The 17,614-nt window shown below is 37.2% G+C and overlaps 1 protein-coding gene across 11 annotated transcripts in view; it reads left to right on the top strand.

The window, feature by feature from the left end:
• Positions 1-17,614, top strand: part of KCNT2 (potassium sodium-activated channel subfamily T member 2) — a 144,229-nt gene that overhangs the window by 117,454 nt on the left and 9,161 nt on the right. For 4 of the 11 annotated variants that reach the window (XM_064454743.1, XM_064454741.1, XM_064454745.1 and 1 more), the window contains 5 exons: positions 17-128; positions 6,312-6,413; positions 9,230-9,313; positions 10,648-10,776; positions 13,717-13,737. In XM_064454743.1, coding sequence (XP_064310813.1) covers positions 17-128; positions 6,312-6,413; positions 9,230-9,313; positions 10,648-10,776; positions 13,717-13,737 — 448 coding nt within the window. Of the gene's footprint in view, positions 1-16; positions 129-6,311; positions 6,414-9,229; positions 9,314-10,647; positions 10,777-13,716; positions 13,738-14,781; positions 14,893-17,614 lie in introns of those variants that run through there. The other 7 variants (XR_010373412.1, XM_064454750.1, XM_064454748.1 and 4 more) reach the window with 7 other exon arrangements.

Genomic DNA, 17,614 nt, shown 5'->3' with positions numbered 1-17,614 from the left:
TTACATTCTTTTACAGGTTGTTCTCAAGCCTAAGCATTATCACAGAACTAACTCACCCAGCCAATATGAGATTCATGCAGTTCAGAGCCAAAGACTGCTATTCTATCGCTTTATCCAAATTAGAAAAGGTAAGATTTGCCTCCCCAATTTAAATGTTACCATTTTAATACTTTTTATGATTTTTGTAACAATGCTTTCAAAACAAGCGGAAACAGTGAAATATTTTATGGTTGCAGAGCTAAATTTTTTTTTTCCCCCCCCAAATTCAACCCTCATTTAAGAATAAGGCTTGATTTGAGCTCCATCGCTTTACAATATAATATTAATCTAGCAACGGTTTGGACAAAGGTGGACACAGAACGTGCTCACGGAAAATTGAATATTTTTGGATAACTGAATGTTTAGAGCTAATATGGTTTTCCAACAGGCTGCCAGGGACAATTAATGTGGAAAATATTTTAACTGATGAAATGCTTAAAACATATACATCTTTTATTATAAGGCATTTTTTATTCCAATTCAGTTCAGAGGCACTAAAATTACATATTCTGTATACATTTCCATTTATCTGTATCAGGTCTTTGCATTATTGTGACAATTTGAGAACAGCGATTGTTCTGTTGAAGGGCAGTCCTAGTGACAATAAGGATAGTAACACTAAAATTCTAGATAAAACCTTCATATTTTATACATTTTACTGCATAACTTGGCATTTTCAAGATGTGGAACAGGGGGGCTATATGGAGACAAGTTTAATTTCATTTGCTTGTCCAAAATACTACTATTAGTAGTACAGGATGAAGGCTTAATCTTATTTAGGTGGCATTCTGATAAGCACAAAAAAAAAAAAAAAGGAGAACCGTGAGGAAGGTAGACAAATTGTTACACAAAGAGAGAAGCATTTTGCAGTGGGAGGCACATCTTCATTTGGATTATGCCACTCCCATTATCCATTAAGGTCTGCACCTGTGGCTCCTCCATTTTAGCATTATCTGCCTTAATAGTACCTTCAGGAAGGCTGAGCTGGAACTGGATGGAATTGTGGATTGCCAGTTTATTTAGGGCAACAAGTGCCAACACCTGGATGGCACCTTCAGGATGATGTTCCAATATAACTAACTTCCTTGGTGTACTATAACCAACAGCAATTTCTTTTTTTTAAAAAAACATATTCCCTTAATCCATACAGTTTAGCGATTGGGGGAGGTAAGAATAGTAATAGCTTTCTCAACATGTCATGTCGACGGTTGCTTCTGGAATACTCCATAGGCTGTAGCCATTCTACTTTAATGCAGTGAAGCAAAGATTTTTATCTCAGTTCTTTCTTGCTTTACATAGGCTCCTTCGTTTTTCTGGCAAAGGTCCTGGAAATCATTAGAAATAGATTTTCTTCCCCATCTTTGTTAATTTATTGTGCAAATGTTAAGTTGTGAATATAGGCTGGAAGCTGAACAATTAATTAACTTCCTATTCAAACTATGCCATACTGAAATAGAGCTAGATAAGTTATCTTACAGAACAAACATTTTCTTCATTGCTCTTGAAGTTGCCTGCTATAGGTATTTCCCACTCATTTCATCTTAACATTTGCAGGGAGCACTCCACAGGTGGTGCTGCAATTCATTTATGTTTCAGAACTCATGCAAAATGAAAGGCAATTAAAAGCTCAACTAAAAATTATCTACTGCAGTCAAACGTGCAGTTGATTGTTACTTCTACCTTAAGCACCTCATTTTCAGAAAGACTGCACGTCAGGTGAGTAGCCTTCAGGTAGCACTGAAACACACGTGCAGAACTGAGTTTTTAACCTAATGGGCTGCAGAAGAAAGATACAAAAATCGGAGAAGTCCATCTGTTGTTGTAGCTGCAAATTTCCTCATTTTAGAGATAAATAAATCTGAACACAAACTCAGCACTGACACGGGAGGAATGTCGCTTATACAAGAAAGAAAAGGAAAAACAAAGTTTAGGCACCTGTAAGTCTAAACTTCAGTTCTTAAGTTCTCCATTTGTCTTAGATAAGAAAAAAAAATTAGGTAATCTTTCCCTCTTCCTTGAAAGAGAGGGTTTACAATGTCTTAGGTAAGATTCACACTTGAGTTTTCTAGTTTGTTTTTTTTTTTTAATTTTCCAAGTAGATATCACAGGTGTTAACTGAAGAATAAAAATTCTAAATCTTTAAGTGATCATTTTAAAACACATGCAAACTCCCATATCTTTTAATCAAACCAATACTGTGATTTTGTATCTTCCACAGGGACAAGCACATAAATGTTAGGTGACTGGAAGCCTGTCTGTGATAGCCCAAAATATTTGCAGTGATATACATAAAGCCAGTCAGCTTTTTTTCACCTTCAGTTAAGGATAGGGCATGCTGTCCCCATTTGTTTTTAATATTGTTCAGGTTTTAACCAGATTTGAACTAACATTAAGTAATAACAGGCAATAATGATATATGGTTTATTAAAAAAATATTGGTATATCTTAATTGGTATAAGTCTTATTTTAGATGTATCGCTAATGATTTACATCAGCTACAATTCTAAAACTGTATAAATAGTTAGCATACAGATTTGACTGTTGAACTGGCAGGTTTTTAGAAAGCTGTTCCAGATCAACAACAGAAAGTGAATCTGTTCTTGCCAAAAGGTAGAAGAGAATCAATTAAGAACACACAGTCCAAAATACTGTAAGCAGTTCTAGAGGTGAAGTGTTATCAATCCAAAATCCCTTAAGACAAGAAAGGTACTGTAAAGAGGTTTCAATGCCCAGATTTCTGATTGGTCTTATATCTGACACGGGCAACAACTGACATTTACCAAAACTATCAGTGTACTGGCTGTTCCCTGTAATAAGCCACTGTCGTCTGGACAGGGTGCTGGGCCATCTTGTCTAGACTGTGCTCTTACTAGAAAGGTTGGGCTAGATGATCCCTGAGGTCCCTTCCAACCTGCAATTCTGTGGCACCTTTCTGTGTTCTTGCACGACCCCCACCCCCATGTCCTTGTATGTTCATTAAAGCAACTTTGCATTGTTTGCATACAAGTTACAGCCATCACGGCGGTTTCCATGTTACTGTCCATATCAGAGGAGAATACATCAAATCAAGATGGGCCCTAGATCTCTTTCAACCACTGACAGAGTGCCCAAAACAGGGCTTCAGGTTAGTTTGTGGTTGGTGTTTTGTTATTCGGATCATAGAATTAATTGTTCTGAAGGAATGGGTATTTATTTAGAAATAGTAAAAAGATAAAACCATGATAAAGAACCCTATAAAGGATTTTATATAAATATGAGGTAGAAAAGAGAGAAAAACTTAAAAGCTTATGAACTTGACCTTCTAGACAGATATTCTCCAGTATTCTGACAATATGCAAACCCAAAAGAAAATTATTAACTTCAAATTAAATGGCCTAAATGAAGGAAGCACATGCTAAGAACTTCTCAAAACCACAAATGCACACCTGTTATTACTCAGAAAGAAAGCAGTAAAAATTCTGAACGTCATGACTTGAGGAAAGCCATAAACATAGAAAGACTGAGGATGAAATAAAGATCTCTGCCTATTAGCTGTGTCTCAAAATGTCATCTACATATGTGAAGTTCTACAGGACACACTCATGCCATGATCTTTTATATTTATAGAAATGATCTATGATTTTCTTTAAGTAGTTATATCCCCTTCCTTATTAATTCCAAAAATTGTCAGGGAAGGAGCTGATGGGCATCACACTTATGAAATAAAACTGCTGGGGCATTCTGGCACATTTCTGGCTTCTGCATCCACAGTATTCTCTGGGAATCAAATAAGACTGCAAGTAATAAAGCTGAACTCAAGGTGCCCAAGTAAAAATTGTATTTCTCATAAATCTCTTAAGCAGGTTATAAAAGAAGTCCCAAGTCCATAATAAAAGATAGAAGGAAACAATGTAAGAAATTTAAAATAAAAGGGGAAAATAAACTTCTAAGCTTCCATTTTAAAATAAGACAAATAAGGATGTTCCTACGTTTATCTCCAGAATTTTGGATAAGAGTCAAATTATTCCCCAAATATCTCTTGCCTTATCCCCCTTTTCTCGGCACAAATCTGCTGCAAATTTCTCTAAGCAGATGGAAGCATAAACGTAATACCTCAGTGACATGATAGGAGGATAGTCAATTCTCAGCCAGTTCCCTATAAAATATCTTATGGCGTGAATCTAAAAGGATTTAATGTTATCTGTATTATAAGTTGCATGTAGCTTTAATTTTGAAGTATTTGTTTTAGAACAAATCTTACAATCTTTTCCATAATTCTCACACAAATTTTTATTCTCAATAGCAACTGAAGAAAAATATCTTCTACTTTGTCTGACCACTAAAAACACTCAAATATATGAGACTGAGCTAGAAAAGAAATGCATAAATTCTTGTTTCTGTGGCTTACAGCATTAAGCACAAGGGTATTCTTAATTTAAGCGCTCTTTATACTATTTGACTGCTTTCTTCAATTGTAAGAAGTACACAACTTGCTAGAAACACCCTTTTGCTACCCAGCTATCAAAGCACATGTGTGTGTGCATGTGTGACAGCATGAGTATATATATAAAAGCATTTCTCATGGAGAAGATACTCTAATACAAGCCAGTAGTATTTGGTCAGAACATGGAGAACGTTTGAAACAAAAAAACAACTGAAATAATTATGTTTCCTTAAAAATTTTGAAACCCTTTTAATGTGAAGAGATTGTCAGAGGTGATATTTTATAAAGGTCAGATTAATGTCATCTTTTTAGAGTTTTTTGCTGTGTATTTTTATCTGGAGAGGTAATTCTTTTTGCATGACATATTTTTCAACTCCACTCATGAAGCTACAGAAATCAACAGGTACAACCAGACTATTCAACAATGACAAACAGGGGTTAGGATGCTGGTGTTCAACAAAACTGTTAGGTAAAGTAGACTGCTTATTTGCATATCACGGAATCAGAGCATACTTAGGGTTTAAAGGGACCTCTGGAGGTCATCTTGCCTAAGGCCCCTGCTCAAGCAGGGCCACCTAAGGCCAGTTGCCCAGGACAACATCCAGATAGCTTTTAATTTATCTCCAAAGGAGGAGACTCCACAACCTCCCTAAACAAGGAACCGACTGTTTCAGCTGGTGGCCTTTGCCTCTTTTCTTGTCTGCTAGGCACCACTGAAAAGAGATGGACTGTCTTCTCTGCTCCCTCTCTTGAGGTATTTAAGCACATTGGTGAGATCCTCCCTGAGCCTACTGTTCTCTGGGCTAAACAGTCCCAGCTCTCTCTCAGCCTTTCCTCATAGGAGAGATGCTCTAGTCCTTTGATCATCCTAGTGGTGCTTTTCCGGACTACCTCCAGTAGCTCCATCTCTCCTTGTACTGGAGAGCCTAGAACGGAGCACTGTACTCCAGGTGTGGTCCCACCAGTGCTGAGTAGCAGGGAAGGATCACCCCCCTTGACCTGCTGGCAGCACTCCTCCTAATGCAGCCCAGAACACCATTAGCCGCCTTTGCCACAAAGGCACATTTGCTGGCTTATGTTCAGCTTGATGTCCGCCAGGACCCAGTGTCTTTTGTGCCAAGCTGCTTGCCAGTCAGTCTGTACTGGCAATCATATACTACTGCGCATATATGGTGCCTCAATTCCAAGACATTTAACATTTATGTACCTTAGGAACAGATCTTTTTCTTTATGACATCTCTGAAGGGAAAGCTTATATTTCCTCTCCTCTTAAAATAGCAAAAATCACTTCCTACCTGTAGTTTTACTCTCTGATAACTGAAGGAATAGGAAGTGCACTGTGGTGTAATTCCTCTGCAAGTGAGATGTGATAAGAAAAAGGCATAACTATAGTTACATTTTTCTGCATCCCTTCCCCAGAAGCATCAGAGCAAGAAGTTTCTACCCCAGCCCATATCTGACCTCCTCTGACATCCTCACATTCACTGAAATACCATTTCATCCCTTTTGCATCAGATTCTGTCAGCACCAAGGAATTGGCATAGGAATAACTAGACCTTTTCTCTAAGCACAGTTGAAATCCTTCAATCATTTTTTAAATGATCTGGTAAAATATGCCCATGCGATCTGAGATGTGATGATTGAAATAACATATGCATTAAACAAAATCTTTCAACCTGCAAAATGTAAGTACTGAACAAAAGTGATATGTATTTGTAGAAAGAAACTTTATTCAGAGTAAAGGGATTTTACACTTTTGACCTCTTTCAAGGTAATATCGGTTTAGTGTTTTTTAGAGCCTTCCAAAACCAGCACAAAAATTATTTTTTATTTTTTAATTCTTTAACAGAAAGAGCGGGAGAAGGGATCTAATCTGGCGTTTATGTTTCGACTGCCCTTCGCTGCTGGCAGGGTTTTCAGCATCAGTATGTTGGATACACTGCTTTATCAGGTACTACGAACAATAATGTGACTTATCTTAACACAGACATGTATTTTTACCACCTATTTTATTTTACTTAGTTGTTACATGACCCTGTTTTCCTACATGTAAGCCATTAATGTGCATGTCTGTATCAGGAACAATCAAAGGTAAAAGATAATGGAGCATGTTCCACATGACAGTACTAGCTCAGTTATCAACCCCCAGATCACCCTGTTCTTGCAAGAATTCTGTTTAACAAACAGTATAATACTGTTTGTGAACCTCTTCAGTCAAATAAGCAGGATAGTTTTGATAGGGCCTAAACAAAATACAGACGTACTCTGCAACAAGAAGGCAGTGCCCATTCCCACAAAGGTGTATCTCTAACAACGAAAATAAGCAGAATTAGTCTTATGAGTAATTTATCAGTCATTTGCATTTGCTCATAGAGGCTGCAATTACTTAGTTGTGCCCTGTCCTTTTACTCATGTCATCTAGACCGCCAGATGGCGGTCATCATGTCTTAAAGTAACCTGTTCCAGCCCTAACAAGAAATATACGTAGTTGCTACAAAGAGACAGTGGGGGAAGAAAAGGCAGCGCTGGACCTTGTTGCCCAGGAATCTAGGACAGAACTCCTCAGTCAAAAAGAAATTATGGTGGTCAGTGGGGTAAGAGAAAGGCAACAGCCTCAGACAGTTGAAGAAACAACATAACAGAACATATCGGGTCAAGGCAAATTAAAGTAGTAGTTGCTGGTTTCAGGGTGGAAAAAGAGGAGAACATTGCCCTTTCTTCTCACAATGACCACCTTTCTGCATACCCTGATACATCAGGATGCCCAAGCAGTAGCCCCAGCACTAGCCTATAAGGGTCTAGCTACTCAGAATAAGCAGCAACACCACCATGGCCTACACAGTCTGCACACCTAAGCAGCCACCTACTTTGCCTATACCTAGAGGTAGCCTGTGATTGCTTTTGTATTCAGGCGCTAAACATTCTTTCAAGAGAATTAGTTTACTTGGTAATTTAGTGCATGAAAGGTGTTCTTTCATCTCAAATCTACTTCAGAATAAATTCCCTGAAGGCAAAGTCAACATAAATAGAAAAATTCTTGGAGCTAAGCTTTTTGAGAGAAGTCATTAATATATAAAACAGTCATGTACCAAAAACGGATAAGCCAACAGATGTAAAGCCATTTATCAAATTCTAGATGTTTTAGAAAAAATATGTTTGCCTATAAAACATGTTTTTAATCATGTCTCAGAATATCAACATCACATATGGCACAATTTGTTTTAAGAAGTAGATTAAGGCACCTATACCGAAACAGATCTGTCACCGTCAACAACTCCTGCCAGCACATAAGTAACTTCAATATTTTATATTTGCTTCTAGACATGATCAGTCATGCTATGACTTGACAGAGTAAAACCATTCACCAGAAGGTATTTAAAATTAAACTAAAAAACCCCACACACTCATTCTCACTCAAATTCCACCCATTCTTTCTTTGAACTACTGCTCAGGTCAACCGTCATTTTTCTAGAATTATCTTTCTTATTCCACATTACAAATGCCATGGCAGCAAGTCCTCTCTGTTCTTTTTCATGGTCCCATCCTTTTCTGTATGACATCTTTTTCTTCTGCATACAGAGTGAGTGACATGGGAATCAGCACAGTTCATCTGGTGCTTCCTATTATAGGCCAAAAGAAAAGCCTTCAAATTATCCTTAGGACACTGACTGAAAAATGAAAACCTGATCTAGCAAACCCTTGGTAATATAATGATAATTCCATAGCATAAATGATGCATCCAAGATAAGAAAAAAGTGAAGGTTACAAAAAAATTTGTTCAAGAAGACGCTGATTGGCATTTAGCCCATCACAACTGGAAGTTTATCAGTATAAAAAGTTAAAATTGTTGAATCGTTATGTATCAAATTAAATCTCTCTAGCTTCTGAATTTAAGTGAATTCAGATGCTATAACTCTAAAGGGGTTTATAACACCTTTGTAAAGTATTTCTTCATTAAAACTTATTTGCTAGCTCCATACCTGCTTTTAAGCCAAAGGAGCAAATTGCAAATGGTGTTCCAACAAGGACTGATAGCCTGCGTTGATGCTGCCCTACTACACCTAACATGTGGCAATGGACAGTCCTACCACAGTTATCAGAGCACTCGCATGGCCCTGATTCAAGTAGCCCAACTCATAAGGAGGGGAAATATTTGTGATTTTAGATGATCTAATATCTGTTCCTGGTCTTAGCCTACACTTCTACATTAGGTTTTTCTACCTTTTAACTAATCCACAACACACTTCCATTAGCGGAGCAACAAACCTGATCTGAGATAAGGGAGATCAACCCTTAAAAAGTAGACGGATTGGCAAAGGCAAATGATATGTGTGAATTCAAACAATAGCAGTCTCACTTTAGCATTACCCACTGTTCCATGCCGCAGACCCATCTAACATAAGACAGCATTTCTTTTGCACAGAAGAGTTCGTTATTGTAATTTCACACCTAATAAGGCTAACAACTTACTTCCATTGATCTTGAATCTACATTCATCTTTGCTTTCATGGTGCCTTAGTCTCTTTGAATGCTGTACATACATTGCATGCATATGCAGAACCAAATAAGAAAACTCATTTTATGGAATTAGATTCAGCACAAAGAAAGGGATAGCTATTTCTACAGTTAAGATACTTAAAGAGATTGACTGTAAACAGAGATGTACGCTTTCTTTGAAATTTACACATGTTGCTAATAGTTACCTGCTTATCTGTTTATTAAAGCTTTTTTCTTTCTTTTCTCTCTCTCCTGTTAAAAATCTTGCAGTCATTTGTGAAAGATTATATGATTTCTATCACAAGACTTCTGCTGGGACTTGATACCACACCAGGATCTGGGTTTCTTTGTTCTGTAAGTTATTAATAAAAAAATTATTTAAAAAATTATAAAGTGCCAGAGAAGATTCTGTACTGTCTGCAAAATACCTCTACTTTCTTTGTATGGCACTCCTTTTGTGAAAGTCCAGAAAAGGCCATCTGTTTCCTTTTTCACCAGAAGAGAAGACAAGAAAATTAGATAGAAAACATACCTGGTTTTAGTTACTTCCATAGCAAAAAAACCACACACGTCCCCAGAAAACACAATGCATTCTATAAAGCACAAAGGAAAACAGGAAAGACAGGAAAACACAGCAAAACATATCAATGGCAGTTCAGCAACCAATGTTAAAAATTAAGTATATGAAAATCAGGAAGCACTACCTATGTTGTACAGCCTGGCTAAGCACTTACACACAATGCTATTTCACAACACCCATTTCTACGATAGCCAATACACAGCAAAACTGGATTTTACATAAAGATAATATGTATTAAATGACTTTAGGTGTCAGAGTTCAGAAGTCATCTTGTTATTATATATGTCAATATTCTCCAATGCAGAGTTTATTGCTTATATCTGGTTTTATGTGCATATACATGTACACACAAAATAAATGTCTTTTTTGTTAAAAATAAAAACCCCCCTTTCTGTTTTCTCCCACACCCATCACACCCCAGGTGGCAAACAGATAACTAGAAGTTCAGTTATTTACAAGTTGCATTCTGGGGAACTATAAAGAATTGCAAGATGTTTTTCTCAAAAAGGAAGTTAATAATGATGGTTTAAGACAGCTGTTTGAATAAAAGCTAGTTATGGATTTGTTAGTCAATAATTAAGATTTTTTTAAAAAAACAATGAATGCTAGTGTAATAGTAATGAAATACTTGAGATTATGTCAAGACTTTATGCCATTTACGCCTAGTGCATTACTTTCCCCCCATTCACTTCGCCCCAGATATGCAGCCTGCAGCTTAGTGATCGTTTGTCTGGCTGCATTCAAAATACTTGTGTGTTCTTCGGTCTGCCCATCACCTGTTTCTTAGTGCTGCCAATATTTAGTTCATTCTTCTATATTTTAGGCAGATATGAACACTGGATGAAGGATGCCATAAAAGTTTTAAAATAATTTTAAAATAGGAACAGAAGTAATTTCATAAGAATGAACCATTTGCACTGCAACGTCTCCCAAACAGGGAGAGAATTATGTCTACACACTTAATAGAAATTCCAGTTTTGTTGTGGAGCAAAGGTACAATAGCTGGTAATGATCATAGTGTTTAGCTTTAAGAATTTTTCAAGAGTGGTATAGTGAACAAGTGATAAGCCCTCAAGAGTTAAAAGTCCTCCTATTATTATTTGTTCAGATGAAAATCACAGAAGAGGATCTATGGATTAGAACATATGCCAGACTATATCAGAAACTTTGTTCTTCTACAGGAGACATTCCAATTGGAGTCTATAGGACAGAATCCCAAAAGCTTACAACATCTGAGGTATGTCAATTTACTATACTTTTTCTCTGGATTTGGTTACAGAGTATACATCATTCTTAGGTGCTCGTAAGAATGGGAACTACTTTTTGGAAGACTCTTATGAATGCCAAATCTGCAAATGCACAGAATTCCAATAACCCACTAAAGATCTACCTCTGCTGACATGTATATGGTCACATTTACTGAGGGCTCAGATTTAGCCCCAGATTTCATGAATACCCAGAGCCAGTCTACACACTGACTTCCATTCCTATGCTCACCTACAGAGAACTGACTGAAAACAAAGGGCAGCTCAGGCATAGATAGGACAGGCAAGGACGGTTAGCTTTAGTCTGAACTTGTTTATGGTGACTAATGGCAGTATCCGTTAGAAGCAATATGACCAGGTTCTGTATCAGGTGTGACAAGAAAGTCAACACTATATCTTAAACCTAGTGGCATTTCAGTATTCATGTGACTTTAGCTAGAACTGAGCAACAAAAGAATAAATTAACATTACTAAAAGTATTGTGGGATTTCTCTAAATATAGCTGCTGAACAGTAGAAGTTTTGGGCTGACGGTTGGACTTGATCCTAGAGATCTTTTCCAACCTTAATGATTCTGTGATTCTGATATACCTATCTATGTGTCTACTGTATAAATGTATACATTTCTCCCTATATATAATGACAAAAACACTTTTCCCTGACTATAACATTTTAGTTTTTGCAGTTTTATTTGTCATGCCATAAGCCATTTGTTTGTGTGACCATTAATACTGCCATCTCATTAAACCACGTCTCAAATACAGCTCTAAAATGCAACAGTGAACAAGTTTCTCCTTTCTTCTGAAATACCCAGATGTAACTTACTGATTTCTAAAACAAACAATTTGTATTTTATCTTCCATATTTCAGAAAAACTTTATAAAACATTAAACCACGTAATGCTTAACTGCAAGATTTATCTTGAAGGAAGTACACACATTTAATTAAATTTATTTTAAAAATAAGGGTTACAAACAGCTATGCAAGATCCCACCAAGTTCACTAGTGTCTCTGTGGACCACCAATACCTCTACAGGTGGCTTTTACAGCTTAGCCAATGGACTGTGCCACTGCAATAATGTCAGCTGATTTTTTTTTTTTAATATAGCAGCATTAACATAACCCATCAAAATCACTCCTTGGAGAAGAATATAGGCAGCATCACTGCTAATATGAAAATAAGTCTGTCATAGCTTTCAGCCAAACAGAGCACATGCCAGTTTTTAAAAATTCATTAAATAAGGATAAGCAAGATAAAATTCATGGCAAAAAAAGAGGCTTTATTCTCTCATTCACAGCTGCCTATTTAACTTCAGGTCCAAAAACAGAGAATCATGAACAGTTGAACTGTGAGCGTACAAGATATGGTCAAGAGTGCATTTTGGTGGCCTATTTTTTTCCTTTCAGCATTTTCACATGCTTTCAAACACACAAGCTGACTGGCAAACAGCATCTGTACAGAGGAGGAGTAACTGTAAGGGTAACACTTATCTTTTCTACATGTTTGGGGTTTTTTTTGGCAGGCAGTGGGCAAGTAAGCATGCACACTCAAATAAGTCTTCTGAGGCAAGCTTAACTGAGAAATTAAAGATCTTTCAAATGTTTACAATGTTTGGGACCATCAGTCACTTAACTAAGCTCATGATTTTACCATAACATTGGGAACCTCTGGTGCTCAAACAGACCAGGCCCAGATTTAGTTTAAGATAGTTATTATCTTTTACAAAGAATGAATGTTTTAAAACATTCAGACACTGAAACCAGCCTGGAAGCCACTGTCCAATAGATAAGAGGAGTTCTACTATTACTTCTTACCAGCTTTCACATATAATCTCATTAAGAGTTTGAGTTAAATCAGGTAGAGGAAGAGGCAGGGGAGGGCAGGGGGACTCAGGGAATCTCCTAGTTAAGTTTTCAAATTGTCAGGTACTGGACTAATGTGGAAGATTGGCACTGTCTTTATTTATTAAGTGAAGTAAAAGCATTTGTTACTGTTTTTAAAAAGCTGAAGGCTCTGAATGCGGACCCCAGTGATATTGTCACCCTTAAATACTTCAGCATTTTCTTGTTTAGTGGGAGAGTATTTGTGAAACCCTTCCCCCTCTAGAGAGGGGGAGGGGAGTCTTCCCTAACCTAGCTCTTCCCCAGAATACAAAAAAGCACCATCTAGCTCTGCTTCTGTGGTCTTTATGGTTAGATACCTACAAACGCAGGGATGCTGAAAGCTGCAATCTTTCTGCAAAGTGTTTCTTTTGAAGTGTAAGGAGTTTATGACTAATATCACTAATAATATTAGCATGAGCTATCATTTCAGCTTTTCAATACATTAAGCCAGAAACAACTTTAAAATATTGTTGGATGAGATCTTTAAAATGGAGGTTATAGAAATGTAAATTGCTGCTTTTCTCAGGAATTATGAACTCTTAATCATAATTTGAAGGTTTCTAACTCAGAGAAACTCCAATATGTATATCAATTTGAGTTTAAACAGACATAAAACCTAATTTGTACTACTACACCTGGAAACTGTCAGTTAATGGTTAACTTGAGTCACAAGAGCTCATACTCCAATATTAATATTTCTGTATGTATGATTTCTCCTTTGACACCCCCTTTTTGTACTATGCAGATGAGAAGCCCTCACTTCACTCTGACAGATAAATATAATTGCCTTAAAAAGAAAGCAAGCGTTCAGTGATCTAGTTACTAAATAACAAGCAAATCTAGCCTCTCTCTCAACGACCTGCACCTACCTCTCAAACCATTTCCAGTTCATTAAAAAAAGGAGATATGAAGTCTTCCTTACTATTGGTATAACTGATTTTCTGTTGTTCCTGTTAAACAAGACATGTTTGTTTCTTTAGATTCACTTCTGTTTAAACTGTCTTTTGTTTTCTTTTTCCCCTTTGTCAGTCACGAGAAATGGCTTCACAAGTAAGTATTTGCTTATTGTCTGCCTGTTTCTGCGTGTGTGGTTTAAGCCCAGTAGGCAGTAAGCACCACTCAGCTGCTTGCTCACTCCCCCCACAGTGGGATTGGGGAGAGAATGAGAAGGGTAAAAGTGAGAAAACTCCTGGGTTGAGACAAAGAAGACAGTTTAATAGGCAAAGCAAAAGCTGCGCGTGCAAGCAAAGCAGAACAAGTAATTCACTCACTGCTTCCCATGGGCAGGCAGGTGTTCAGCCATCTCCAGGAAAGCAGGGCTCCATCATGTGTAACGGTTACTTGGGAAGACAAAATGAGCATGACGTCATATGGTATGGAATATACCTTAGGTCAGTTGGGGTCAGCTGTCCCAGCAGTGTCCCCCTCCCAGCCTCCTTGCTGGTGGGTTGGGGTGAGAGGCAGAAAAGGCCTTGACTGTATGTAAGCACTGCTCAGCAGTAATGTAACCATCCCTGTATTGTGTTATCGATACTGTTTTCAGCACAAATCCGAAACATAGCCTCATACAAGCTACTGTGAAGAAAATTAACTATATCCCACTCAAAAACAGTACACTGGGTTAAACCCTGGAAGTAACAGGACATGGAACTATGCAATGGATCATCCTTGAGTAAATAAAGCTTAAAGCAACAATGGTAAAAAAACCCAGCTTGTTAAAAATCTGAAAGCCGTGACTTTCAAAGAAGCCCGATGGAACATGGTCCCTAGTGGGCCTGTCGCTATTCAATTCTGAAGGTAACAGATCATCTTTACAGTCTGGTGGAAGCCTTGATCCTAAACTCCTTAAATGCTAATGGACAAAAATCCCCAAGTTTATCATAAAAGGAATATGTGGCAGTACTTAAGACAGGTTCAGACAGCTGTTGGAGCAGAAAAGCATTCCTAGAGCAATTAAGGGCTATTAGTATACAGAAGAGGAAAGTTATTTTACCATAAAACTTGCAGTAAGGTAAAAATAAGGCATTGCTTCAGAATAGACTAGATGAATCTGTGCATTAAAACTGTTTTGCATTTTACACACTTATCTCCCAGGGAGCATCAAGGCAAGGAAACAAAGATCCAAGAAACTAACTGATGCTTGATGTTGCAGTGCTGTTACCACCACACTCACAGCCACCCTGACCATCTCAAATATGAGCCCTGGTGCGTTTGTTACTACGTTCCCATTCCTGCCACGTGTTGGCCACCCTGAGCTAATGTTGAAATAAGGGTGTGAAAACATCCTATTAGAGCACCTTATCTGAATGGAAGAACCCCTGTGGATCACAGATGTCCAGCAGCACAAGTGAGCAATCACACTTATCTGGGCACACAGCCTAATACTCACGATGGGAACCTGCTTTTTAGAAGAGAAAAAAAAAGAAAAGAAAGGTTTAAAGACAAATGTTTCTTCACTTTGTGTGACATACAGAATTTTTTTCCCCCCAGTAAAAGTAGCAGTGCTGACTTAATATGCATGTTGGTATTTTCCACAGATTTCACCATGTTTCTATCTTAAGGAATCTGAAATAAAAACCACTACACTTCATAAAACTTAAGGTGATCAATTACTACTATGTAGTAGCAGTGACACAATATCATCAGTTATGCTTCTCATACAGCAGTTTTACAAGCTATGCAAAAAAGCAATCAAATGAAAAGAAGTTAATGCAACCAAACCTCAAATAAATTAGATAGTTATGAAAGTACTTAAAGAGAGTTTGAGACCAACTAAAGTAGAGGGAAGTACACAGAAGTACTCTGCGTTGGACTTTTATCTTCTATGTATTAAACAGCTGCTACTGACAGGGTCGCTTTTGTGCTGCCTTTGAAAGAGGGTTCGGGTTTCTTTGATTTTGCTTTGTCTTTGTACAGTTTAATTTTTTCCTCCTGCATACAGGGAAGGGCCATTCTGCACACCTTTCTCAACAGGCACCATAAAAACTAAATATTTACTTAAGTGACAATAAATGAAGGTGATGAATAGTTTCAACTCACCTATCCCAGTGTTTCAAAAGTTCAAGCTAAGGATTTCAAGATTCACAGAATCAAAGGACTTGTTCTTTTACTTGGCCTGTCCTGATTAATCTCTGGCTCAAAAAACGTGCCTTACCCTCCTGTAGTAATTAGGATGATTAGTCTCTGCCTTTCTAATACTATTGCCATCAAGAGTTGGACAAGAAAAGCTACTAATTTGGTTTGTGTCAGATTTGTTCACACCAAATAGACCCTTCCTATCCGTAAGTAGCACCTTATCATATGGAAGGTACTTTGCTTACCTTAATCCACACAGTAAAATACATGCAAAACCAAAATGTGAATTTAAAACAACAAACATCATTAAATGGCATTCTTTTACACAGGGATTCAGGGTTCTCATGTTATTATGCAAAATAACATCAGCTGATGAGTCAATAATGAAATTTCAAAAATTATAAAATTAAAAAAAACCAAAACCAGAAAAAACCCAACCTTTCTATTGCAGACTAAGCTGGAGATCCTCAATAAATTAGTGTGTCTTTGCACAAGGCTTATTGCAAGATCCTAGTCAAGAATATTAAAAATGTGATTTTACTTGAAGTGCTACAACACAAGCATATTTAATGTTCCTTTTAATTATTGGTTTTGATTGTTTTGTTGTTTGGATTTTGTTTTACACAGATAAAAGCTAGTCTGTGCAAAAAGGAAATAAATACTATGTTTCTCACACTGTCAGTCTTACTCTCATCAAATATTATTTTATGGACTCCAGGAACCTTACAGATTCTGTGTGGGAATGGGTGCTGAGCATCTTAAAGAAAGCTTATATTGAACATCGACAAGGTCAACAGAATCTTGCTTTCAGATTTTATATTAATGGGAAAAGGCCTTTAGAAGCTCAGTAGCTCTTCAGTTAAATTTGGTTGTTTTTTTTTTTTTTTTTCACTGATCACTTCCAGCATATTGTGAACTCTTTCTGTTCTTGCGGAGTCATACAAACTGAGCCAGCTCCACTAAGCCATCTTTGTTTCATACTTATTTTATTTATTTTAAGCACTCAAACTGAAATCGGTCACCAGTAACTTGGTAATAGGACTGCACTGATACCAGCAAGGTCTTCACTATTTCACTGTCAATAAAATACATGTTTCAAAGATCACAACAATAACTCAGGATTATAAAGAAGTAGTCTTGAAACTAGAAGCTGAAAGTATCAGTTAAACATAAAACAGGCATTAAAACAATTTTGAAGTTATCTTTTGAAATGTTTCCTCTTATATTACCTATGATTTCTTTATGTTGAACTGTATATGTTGCCCATCCACTTGAATTATTTCAGTACTGCTGTATGCATATACTATTGGTCATATGTGGGCAGCATGAAGAAAACACAGCAGCAGAGGGCCAGATTTTGGCCCTTAAGTCTTTTTTGGCCCTTTTTTTTACTAGGCAAGTGAAAGAGCAACAACTCTATGCTTTAAGGTAGGAATTAATTGCCTCGTTTGCGAGAGGTGCCCTGAATCACACTGAAGGCTACTGCATACATCCCTATTTTCAGACACGGAGACATTCCGGATATTATGTGCTGGAAGGTCAAATATGCCTGGAAATGTGACACACAGGTAATAGGCACGTTCCATCTGTGCTCCTAAGACAGTACTCAAAACAGTGCAGCTAAAGTTGAACTATTACTTAATGAATCCACAACATATGTCTAAAGAACAGTTACAGAACTTGAATTCCTGAAAATATGCAGACTTGGAAGAAAGTCAAGTCATTCAGAACAGTTCCTAGATTCAGAAAAGGCAGTATGAGAAGGCTAGAGGTGTTCTCAGAATCAAAATGGAATCAGTCACTAAATAACATTTAACTACTTTTGCAATTGAGAAATTTATTTATATCATAT

Source organism: Phalacrocorax carbo, chromosome 6 (genome assembly GCF_963921805.1).
Source record: "Phalacrocorax carbo chromosome 6, bPhaCar2.1, whole genome shotgun sequence".
Lineage (NCBI taxonomy): Eukaryota > Metazoa > Chordata > Aves > Suliformes > Phalacrocoracidae > Phalacrocorax > Phalacrocorax carbo.
The sequence above is the reverse complement of the archived record's forward strand: the minus strand, read 5'-3'. Positions and strand labels throughout refer to the sequence as shown.